This window comes from Sinocyclocheilus grahami, unplaced genomic scaffold (assembly GCF_001515645.1).
Source record: "Sinocyclocheilus grahami isolate Dianchi unplaced genomic scaffold, SAMN03320097.WGS_v1.1 scaffold115.1, whole genome shotgun sequence".
Classification (NCBI taxonomy): domain Eukaryota; kingdom Metazoa; phylum Chordata; class Actinopteri; order Cypriniformes; family Cyprinidae; genus Sinocyclocheilus; species Sinocyclocheilus grahami.
Window position 1 is genome coordinate 240,371 of NW_015505294.1, and position 11,994 is coordinate 252,364.

Genomic DNA, 11,994 nt, shown 5'->3' on the forward strand with positions numbered 1-11,994 from the left:
CTGTACCTTTGCAGAACAGATAGCAGAACATTGGAACATTACACGCTTATTGCGCTCCTATTCGATTGCGCGCCGTCTGTTTAGCGTGCATGCGCGCAGCAGGGCTTGTTCACTCGCGTAAGCCTCGCCCACTCCTGTTAGCAAAATGGACATATTTGCATGACTTTCTAACATTTACAGATGAAAAATATACCTGTGACATGTCAGTTATGCACTGAGGAAAACACAACGTCTCAAATGCATTAAACAGCACGAATATATTCGCTGTTTGCGATGGTGGATCGATTTGATCCATGATCTACATTACGGGCTGCTTAAGAATAAACCTGCACAAATTAGTGAGATTGTGTGAATTTAATTTGTCGTTTATGGAACTGCTTTAGCCCTGATTGATTTGTTAGGTTATTTCAAGTCAGGTTTTGTACTTTAATCCCATTTTTTTCTCGGGTCTCCGTCGTGTTGTGATTCGTCATATTCGAGAGCACGCGCTTGACAAACAAATACATATATCACAGATTATTGGTCACTTTCTAAATAATAAAAGTATAGCGCATCCACTAGTAATTATATATAAATATATCGGTTTTTACCGATGCAAATATGTTAGAAACGATGCATCGCGATACAAATGCCGACTTGTAGCCGATACACACTTTTTAAACCGATGCATCGCATCGTTAACTTTTTATGCCGATGCATCTGGGAATCTTCCCATCCCTAATCCCTAGTATTTAATATTGCATGTCACATTTTAAATCATTTTCATGTCTATTTTATATCTTTTATATAGTACAATATAATTACTATTCATTCATTTAAAATTATCACATTTATTTTAAGTGATTCATTTAATTGCTGTCTATTACTTCTGTATAAAAATATATGCTATTTAATATTAATAGACATAAAATATTACATCAAATTATTTAGTTTAACAAATTCAATTTAGTAACCGATTTAAATAAATTGACATTGATATTTTATCAAATATAATAAAGAATTATTTTCATTCATTTAATTGCTGTCAATTATTTCTGTATAAAAATATAGAAATGTCATTAATTATATTTAATATTATAGAGACAAAACAAAAATATAAAGTAATAAAAAATTATTCAGTTTAACAAATTAAATTTGGAAACTGATTTAAAATAATTCACATATGCCTATTTTACAAAATATAATTAAATATTATTAATGTATTAATAATATAATAAAATGATAATAAGGTAATAAAAAAATAGAAATACTGTAAAAATAAAAATTGAAATGAACTTTGGCTGATTTAATAAACATTATGTAATGTGTACAGTACAGTAATAAGATGTAAAGTACAGTATAGCAGCAGACTCACCACATCTTGCAGGTGCGAGGATACACTTCATTACGGGCCATGACTCCCAGAGGCAGCACAAATGGCTGCGCTTCAGATGCCGCAGCTCCCGGCTCCACATCCTCCGCTCCAGCAGGGGGAGCCGAATCTGAGCCCTCTGCAGTCTCTGATGGGGCGTCCCGGGACTGTGGCCCCCTCTGGGCCTCCTCGTGCACCCCCAGCACCAGGCGAGAGAGCTCTTCTATGCTCCGCTGGTGCTCCAGGTCCGGCAGACGCACCGGCCGGTTCAGGTCGATTTCTAACGTCAGCTGACCTGCTGGGACATTGGGGTCACCCTAAACACAAACAAGTGAGCTGATGAACACGCTAAATCACGCATACTATAGGCATCGTTGGAACCTTAACTTGAACTTTTACTTTTAAATAAAAGTTTGTGTAAATGTAGAGTTGAAAATTTGTTAATTTATTTACTATGTATTTTTCTGCTCATATTATTCTGTTTACAGACAATATGGAAATATATTAATGACAAAAATCATGTGCCAAAGTGCTTTGTACGCATTACTATTAAAATTATACACTATCTATAATAATTTACAAAAATGATTGTGTATACACATTTTAATTTGAATAAATACTAACAAATTATTTCATTACATGTATTTAAATTTATTAAAAAAAAATTTTTTTTATTTCTTTTGTCTAATACAAAATATACAATTAATATTAATAATAAACTATTAAAACTATGAACTACAGTACTACAATATTAATTTATATATTATAAAAAATATTTAGATAATAAAAAACATTAAAATGTACTTGTTTTATTGTCACACACACACAAATAACTAAATTGTTTTTAATTATGATTATTTACATCATAAGCTATTCTTAGTAATGAATAATAATAATAACAATAATTGTTCAGATGTAATGTTTTTAAATTAATTCATTTATTTTGTGTATCCACATTTTAATTTCAATAAATACTAACAAATCATTTTATGACACGCATTTAAATGTTTTATTTATTTTGTCTAATACAATTAATACTACTACAAATAAGAATAATTATAAACTATTAAATTATGAAATACAATACTATAATATTTATTTAGATACTATAATATTCATAATATTTATATATTATGAAAATTATATATAAAAAAATAAGAATAAAATGTTACAATTTGTTTTATTTTGTCATACACACAAATAACTAAATTGTTTTAATTATGATTATTTACACCATAAGCTATTCATAGTAATGAATAATAATAATAGTTAATTAATTAATTAATTAAAATAAATTCATGTATTTTGTGTATACACAGTACAGTATTTTAATAAATACTAACAAATCATTTTATGTGTATTTAAATGTTTTATTTATTTTGTCCAAAATAGAATATGCAATTAATAATAGTAATAACTACTATTATTTTTATTATTACAAACTATTTCAACTACGAACTAGAATACTTTATAAAATAATATTTAAATAACAATAAAAGATGTTAGTTTACTTGTATTATTTATTTTGCCACACACACACACACACACACACAAATAGCAAAATTGTTTTAAATTATGATTTAAATAATAAGTAGTGCTGTCAAACGATTAATCGCATCCAAAACACAAGTTTTTGTTTACATATGTGTGTGTGTACTGTGTATATTTATTATATATAAATGCACACATACAGCATATATTTTGAAAATATTTACATGTATATTTTTATATTCATATAATTTATATCATATATAAATATATTTAATATGTAAACATAACATATTTTTCTTAAATATATACATGCATGTGTGTGTATTTATATAAACATAATAAATATACACAATACACACACACACATATATATTATGTAAACAAAAACTTTTATTTTGGATGCGATTAATCGTTTGACAGCACTACTCATAAGCTATTCATAGTAATGAATAATAATAATTTATAGAAATAACAAAAAAATAATATAGTTGTAGTACTAATATAATAAATAAAAAAAACATTTTGGAAGGTGAATATTTTTTTCTTAATTTTTAATGAAATTATGCATCAAAAGTTTGTAACTGAATTGCTTCTTAAGTGCATAAATGTTAAATGTATAGTCCCCAAAGATAGAAACACTGTTAATGTATGCATTCTTATGATTAAATTATGCTTTTTTTTCGTATTAAAGAATTTTGTGCCAATTCAACGACTGGACCAGAAACTTGAATGCTTCGATGCTTAGACTGAACAATACAATTAAGAAAACACAACTTTTCCTTGTCATTTCCTCCAGATATCACACCGGACTGGAAAGTGTGACAGACGTCACCGTACAGGTGTTGATTTGAGTTGAACTGTGCCTCAAACAGTAAAGGTTTGCTCAGTGTCATGTTTTCCCTGAGAATCAAAGCGCTCCAGTCTATATTTGCAGATGTCAGACTCACGGTAAGTTTGGTGGCTTTGGCCTTGGAGCCGTGGAAGCTCAGCATGATGATCTCCAGGCCGTGACTGCCGTATGTCCCTTTGAAGAGGCCCGGCTGCAGCAGGTCTGAAGGGAGGCACGGGGGCAGATAAATCCGCCGGTACGTCAGGCAATTACTGAAACCAGAAAACACACGTTTAAAACACGCCTGGCACCAGACTGCAAAACTGAACCGAGGAAATGAAACTGTTAGCGCATTCTGGGTGAGAACGGGCGATGTAGGAGTCTCACTCGTATTGGCTGGTGTAAATGAACTTCATGAGGATCAACTCCTGCATGTGCTCGTGGAAAATGTCCTCCAATGTTCTTCCCCATTCCTCCTCCAACCACGTTCTGAACTCCTGCACAAACACATGGGGCTCAGTGTACATCCAGAAACTGCCGCGGTTTACCTCAAAATCTGCCTTAAAGGGATAGTTCACCCAAAAATGAAAATTCTGTCATTAATTACTCACCCTCATGTCGTTCCAAACCCGTAAGACCTTCGTTCATCTTCGGAGCACAAATTAAGATATTTTTGATGAAGTCCGAGTGCTTTCAGACCTTCCATAGACAGCAATGATAATACCACGATCAAGACCCAGAAACGTAGCAAGGACATCGGTACAATAATCCATGTGACATCGGGTTCAACCGTAATTTTACGAAGCTTCGAGAATACTTTTTGTGTGCAAACGAAAACAAAAATGACGACTTTATTCAACAATTCGTCTCCTCCGCGTCACCCTGGAGCCATTTTGGAGAGTATCACATAGATCAAAGTTCAGATCAAAGCATAAACAATGCAAACAACGTATCCGCGTACATACGTTGTTTACGTATGTGATACTCTCCAAAATGGTGCTATAGGGAGGAGACGAATTGTTGAATAAAGTCGTTATTTTTGTTTTCGTTTGCGCACAAAAAGTATTCTAAAATTACGGTTGAACCCGATGTCACATGGATTATTGTACCGAACAATGCAAACAACGTATCCGCGTACATACGTTGTTTACGTATGTGATACTCTCCAAAATGGTGCTATAGGGTGACGCGGAGGAGACGAATTGTTGAATAAAGTCGTTATTTTTGTTTTCGTTTGCGCACAAAAAGTATTCTAAAATTACGGTTGAACCCGATGTCACATGGATTATTGTACCGATGTCCTTACTACGTTTCTGGACCTTGATTGTGGTAATATCATTGCTGTCTATGGGAGGGTCTGAGAGCTCTCGGATTTCATCAAAAATATCATAATTTGTGTTCTGAAGATGAACGAAGGTCTCACAAGTTTGAAATGACATGAGGGTGAGTAATTAATGACTGAATCTTCATTTTTGGGTGAACTATTCCTTTAACAAGTCTCGTTTCCTACCTCTTGCCTTCCTCCAGGCATTCGATGGTGATCGGTCTGGTTGCATTTGGTGGAAAATTCATCTTTCTTCACAGTCTGGAAAGAAAAAAAGGTCAATATCCTGTGGAATATAATGGCACATTGAGCCATTGTGGTAGAAATATGTTAGATTTACCTGAATGTCTCCTTTATGAGGGCCCTTGTGTCCGTACATGCATTCTACCGTGGCTTTGTTTTTCTCCCACATATGAATGCGGAAGAGCGGCCGTCTACGCATGGGGTCCTCCACGCGGGGATCATGGGGCGGTAAATACATCCAGCCTATGATGAACAGCCCGTCAACCTAAAATAATCACCAAAGCAAGAAAGAGTTGCACGTTTGAAATACGGTACAAGTGTACATTTAATGTGTGTCTTATATATGTAGAATTTGATTCAGGTTTTTTTTGTTTGTTTTTTTTTTAAATAAAGTTGTATGTTTAACAAGCCACTGGGTGAATTCCAGTTCGCACACAATTCCCCCCTCCCAAAAAATGTAGCAGGTATGAACTCTATGATAATAAATTTAGCAAGATGTAGGGATGCACGATATATCGGCCACCATATCGGTATCGGCCCATATCGGCTCATTTTTTCTGTTATCGGTATCGGCCAAAATTTTCATATCGGTGCATCCCTAGCAAGATGCTAACACTAGCTAGATGCTAACATGTGTGCAACAGTCTCTTGTAAAAACAAGCACACTTTAGCATACTTTTACTTATTACAGAAATAATATACTTAAAAATAAGTATATTAGGCATAGCGTAAGCTCCGGTGGCAAGTGACGAACACGGAAGCGCAGTGGAGAGAGCAAAACAAAACACTGGTCACGAATTAGAAGTGTAAAGTGAGGATTTGTAAAGACAAATGTCGGAGGATTTCGATATAGGCCAAGAGGAGACTGTTTTTTCCTTTGATGTAAACTAAATTTGGTTCTCGAGAGACTAGCATATTCTCACCGGAGCTTACGCTACGCCAACGTCATCCGCTGGAACGCCATTCTCTCGTAAACCCGTGTACAAAAGTTAGCAGAAGCTAGAGATTACGGTTTATAAAGTGTGAAATATGGATATTTTTCTAACACAAACACATCATTTCGCTTCAAAATGCCTTTATTAACCCCTCAGAGCCGTGTGGAGCACTTATTATGATGGATTTATGCACTTTATTGGACTTCAATGGCCATTCACTGCCATTGTAAAGCTGGAAAGATCCAGGCCATTGTTTAATATAACTCAGATTGTATTCGTCTGAAAGAAGAAAGTCATATACACCTAGGATGGCATGAGTGTGAGTAAATCATGAGGTAATTTTCATTTTTGGGTGAACTACCCCTTTAAATTAAATGTGATTAGCTGAAATATTAAGTAGATCTTCATATGTAATTTCATGGTAAATATGGGTAAAGTGTACTGCTGACTGTACTGACAAGCAATTATAGTAAACTTTAATACACTTCATAATATACAGTATGATATGTACTAAAATGACCAGCAAATGTTTTTTTTAACTGGTTCACAATATTACATTAGCACTGGGTTCATTCAACAGCATTTTGCAAATGAAAATGTAGTAGTGTTACTTTAGTATTTTGTTTATTTTATTTTAGTCATTTTAATTTTAATTTAAGTTTTAGTAATTTTGTCATGCTTTTTAAATATTTATATATACCTTTTTTCAATTTTAACATTTTATTGCATAGTAGTATGTCCCTATACAGCTGTGCTGTGTTAATATAATGATATTCATCGCCATAATCATCTTCGCAATACATAAGAGTTTTGTATATGAATTATGACAATTCATATATGTAATTTTCCACCAATATCAGCTATCTTTTTGCATTTGTTATCATTGTTGATATTTTTCTGTGTGATCTTACCACCACGTTCAGCAGTCCTCCATAGGGCCCGATATCAGGCTGCCAGAGACCCAGGATGTGTCTATAGGGATGTAACACTGCAAAACAAGTACATGACGTTAAAACACCACACAACACACATGGGATGGGATTATATCACTTTCTGCATGGGGCATGAACTCATGAATGCATATTGAGTGTGTGAGTATATGCAACTTATCTGCCATGCAACAACTTAGAGCTAATATTTACCCACGTCTGGTCACTTTTACTCATCTGCATCTCACACAGTCAGCTGATGTTAGCGCAGCTGCAGTCGTCTGCACCCTTGCCAGCCTGTGTCGATCACACACACGCATGCAGGACACACAGGCGTGCTCACGCTCGGCAGAAGCTGCCCTTATGCTGCTGTCACATCAGCCTGTCCCAAACCAAGGCTGTGTCCCAATTTGCATACTATGCATACTAAATAATTAGCATACGTGCGTTCCAAATTGCAGTATTTTGCAAAGGTTCCTGAATTATTTCCAGTGGAATAACATATGCTTGTGGCTAATATTACCCACAAATCCTTGTGCAACAGAAGGAATGTGATGTCAAAACAGAATGTAAATATATAAAACAAAAAGTAATAATGTAATGAATTCAGCTAGATGAATGAATTATGTAGGAATGCAACAAAATGGATGATGGTAATAATAACACACTTTCCTACTTGTGGTGTCTTACTACATAATGCATAGAAAAGTACATCAAAAGTATGTACTTTCCCACCAGTGAACACTTTTATAGTGTAGTAGAGCTATGCAACTTGGGATTCAGCCTTAAAGGAATGTTCCACGTTCATAATAAGTAAGAATCTGTGACAGAAAGTAGTGATTTTTGAACTAAAACTACTTAACTATTAAAAATACTTTTCGGTTACCGATAGTCCATGTGCTCATAATCAGGGAGGAGCTTCATAAAGCGTCCTGACTTCACCTGCGGGTTCACACCTGGACAGGTACGCAGGTGAGTGCGCCACAGGAAGAGGAGAGAGCCACAAGGCAGAGTGAGAACCACACTCACATATGCCAGTGAAAATGAATGTGTACAGGGCTGGGAGAGTGAGAAGTGTTTCGTTTGCAGTTTGTTTGTCACTTCGGAGGATAAGATTTATTTTACGTTGCATATCCACATTTTTTAAATCAACTGAATTATACAAAAATGGCACGCTGACTTCTGAGGAATCTTTCTCTATAAGCACTATGTTTTCACCTGCTGAAATATCTTTGGTTGAAACAAACATTGATACTCTACAGACAAACAAGTGGCTGTAACTGAACAAAAAATTTCTTTTGTGAGCTGAGGTAAATGTAAAATGCACTGAGAAAATGACATGTAATGGGGTGATGCGACAGCATTACATTAACAAACAGATCTGATTTTTCAGTTAAAAAGTCTAAAGGACATTTAAAGAGACGTCACACACTAGATGTGTGATATGCATGGATTGGTCAGGATTTTTCCAGCTCACTAGGTTGATAATCAATTACCTTTTTGTCTGACCAAAGGCGGTCTAGAGTTCCAAGGTTTTTACTGTTTACTAAAACTATTAAAAAGCATGTCTGGTAATTACAATAAAGCTGAAATTATATAATATGACACAAATAAACAAAGGAATAGTTCACCCAAAATGTAGCATTACTTCACTTGCTCAGCAATGGATCCTCTGCAGTGAATGGGTGCCGTCAGAATGAGAGTCCAAACAGCTGATAAAAACATCACAATAATCCACACCACTCCAGTCCATCAGTTAATGTCTTGTGAAGAAAAAAAGATGTGTGTTTGGAAGAAACAAATGCATAAAGACTTCAAACCAGCTAAAATCGCTGCTTTCTGCAGTGAAAAAATCGTCTCGTCTGAATCAGGAGAGAAATCTGCACAGATCAAGCACCGTTCACAAGCAAAAATAAAAATTAATGACAGATTTGTTTCTCACAAACATGCAGATTTTCTCTTCACAGGACATTAATCAAAAACTATTAAAAAGCATGTCTGGTAATTACAATAAAGCTGAAATTATATAATATGACACAAATAAACAAAGGAATAGTTCACCCAAAATGTAGCATTACTTCACTTGCTCAGCAATGGATCCTCTGCAGTGAATGGGTGCCGTCAGAATGAGAGTCCAAACAGCTGATAAAAACATCACAATAATCCACACCACTCCAGTCCATTAGTTAATGTCTTGTGAAGAAAAAAAGATGTGTGTTTGGAAGAAACAAATGCATAAAGACTTCAAACCAGCTAAAATCGCTGCTTTCTGCAGTGAAAAAATAGTCTCGTCTGAATCAGGAGAGAAATCTGCACAGATCAAGCACCGTTCACAAGCAAAAATAAAATTAATGACAGATTTGTTTCTCACAAACATGCAGATTTTCTCTTCACAGGACATTAATCAATGGACTGGAGTGGTGTGAATTATTGTATTGGTGTTTTTATCAGCTGTTTGGACTCTCCTTCTGACGGCACCCATTCACTGCAGAGGATCCACTGCTGAGCAAGTGATGAACCGTTAAATTTCTCCAAATTTTATGAAGAAACAAACTCATCTACATCTTGGATGGCCTGAGGGTGAGCAAATGTTCATTGGTGGGTGAACTTTTACTTTAAAAAATCCCAACTCGGTATCCTATTTTATTATTTGTAAATGTACAAGAACTGCCACGATAGGTGACTTCTGTGGTTACAGTAGATTTACTTACGTTTCACATACAGATCTCGGCTCGACATGCCCAAGATCTCCATCTTCCGCAGGTCATCTCTCATACCGAATTCTGCAAGAAGAGAAACACTCATGACAAACCGCACGAGCAGAGTACAGTCTAACCTGGATGAAAACCATGTCTCTTTAGTATCTTTCAACTCTGAGTGCTGAATGCTAACCGTTTCTGTGCAATCCTTTAAGCTGATGATCAACACAACATGCACGTTTTCTGTGTTACTGTATTCTACTTGATTCTATTGCTGCAGGTGTGTTGAAGGCTGTTAAACTGATGGTGGTGTAATGACTGTTAGACCTGAGATAAGGCAAACGACACCCTCATGGGGTCACTTAAATGTCATTAACACATCTGAGAACATGTTATCAGGTTTTTGGCCAATCCCTTGACTTATGCACCAGAAAGTTCAAGTAACGTATTTCATTCTACACCAACACAATGTTGACAGGCAAACATTAACTCAAATTTATGTAAATTTTTTGCTACTATTGCATCTGAAAGCCTTTTGAGCTGTCTATCTACACTGCCTTTTAAGGATTTTAAATGCTTAACTACGATGCTTAAAAATGCTGTCTAAGTTGCAGGTCAATAGGTTTTAAGACACAGTCCATTTCTGGTTTTACAGTGCATGAATCAATCCACCAGAGCACTAAACCTCAGGCCACTTTAACAGCTAAACATCATAGATCAAGAACAAGGAGGAGGTTATGAAAAGAAGAAATCAAATGTATTCTGTGTCAATGTTGTTGACAAACGTTAAAAACTTCAGTGACTCTGTAAACATCATATGATTCTATAAATGATTACATGTGAGTGTACACGACTCAATCATTATATAAAAAGGAAAAAAGAAAACTCTGAGCTGTCTCTGTTTATCTGTTGAAAAACAAAATTGTAATAGAATTACAATTTATTATAGTAATAAATAATAATTTCATGAAATCATTTTTTGTAAATAATATAATTTAAAATAATAATAATAATCTCTTACACCACCTAGATATTTTTGACTTAAAGACTTTAAGCCTCACAACAACAAAAAACAAACTTGAAACTTGATTCAGAAACTATATACATTCAAGCCATTGTCTGTATAAGTTACATTTTAACGTGATTTTATATTATATATATAAACATTAAATAAGACATGTACATATTATTATTTTAAAAAACACTTGTGAAAATGAGTTTAGGATAACAGCACACAAAATATATAAATGTGACCCTGGAGCACAAAAGCAGTCTTCAGTCGCTGGGGTATATTTGTAGCAATAACTAACAATACATTGTATGGGTCAAAATGATCAATTTTTCTTTTATGCCAAAAATCATTAGGATATTAAGTAAAGATCATGTTCCATAAAGATATTTTGTACATTTCCTACCATAAATATATAAAAACTTAATATTTGATTAGTAATATGCATTGCTAAGAACTTCATTTGGACAATTTTCTCAATATTTTGAGTTTTTTTGCACCCTCAGATTCCAGATTTTCAAATATTGTCCTATCCTAACAAACCATACATCAATAGAAAGCTTATTTATTCAGCTTTCAGATGATGTATAAATCTCAATTTTCAAAAAATGTATCCTTATGACTGTCACTGGTTTGGTTTTGTGGTCCAGGGTCACATATTTACACATAAATGGATTTGTGTGTGTGTGTATGTATATATATATATATATATATATATGAAGAGTTTGGGTCTGAAACGCTTTAAATCCATTTTGATTAATTTGAGTAAAAATGTGTTTTCTTTACCAAGAAAGTGGCAAGATGAAAACCACCATTTTCTGTTTCAAACTTTCACAAAGCATCTTTAGGTTATAATAACATTAAAAATTCAAATCCAGATTTTGATTTTCAAAGATGTATTATAAAATTGTATAATTTTTTTCCCAAAATGCAATAAATCCATTGAATCAATATAAAAGTTATTTTTCATATTGAAACTCTTGAAAATACACAACATGCTTAATCCACAAATGACAGCCTCTGAACCTGGTCAATACTAATCTTATATACAGGCACTGGACTAAAAATACATTAAATCAGTCATCGCTCCCAAAATGAATTCAACGGGTCAACTTATTAATGCTATAAATTAATTACAACAATAAAAGAAAATTTCATCATGAACATACATAAACAACAATATC

The 11,994-nt window shown here is 34.2% G+C and overlaps 1 protein-coding gene across 1 annotated transcript in view; it reads right to left on the reverse strand.

Annotated features, from left to right (window-relative positions):
* Positions 1-11,994, reverse strand: part of LOC107589309 (F-box only protein 31) — a 20,088-nt gene that overhangs the window by 3,625 nt on the left and 4,469 nt on the right. The window contains exons 2-8 of the mRNA XM_016277703.1: positions 9,814-9,885; positions 7,085-7,161; positions 5,336-5,503; positions 5,182-5,256; positions 4,059-4,168; positions 3,790-3,943; positions 1,355-1,668 (exon numbers count right to left, since the gene is read on the reverse strand). Of these exons, the coding sequence (XP_016133189.1) occupies positions 1,355-1,668; positions 3,790-3,943; positions 4,059-4,168; positions 5,182-5,256; positions 5,336-5,503; positions 7,085-7,161; positions 9,814-9,885 (970 nt within the window). The remainder of the gene's footprint in view (positions 1-1,354; positions 1,669-3,789; positions 3,944-4,058; positions 4,169-5,181; positions 5,257-5,335; positions 5,504-7,084; positions 7,162-9,813; positions 9,886-11,994) is intronic.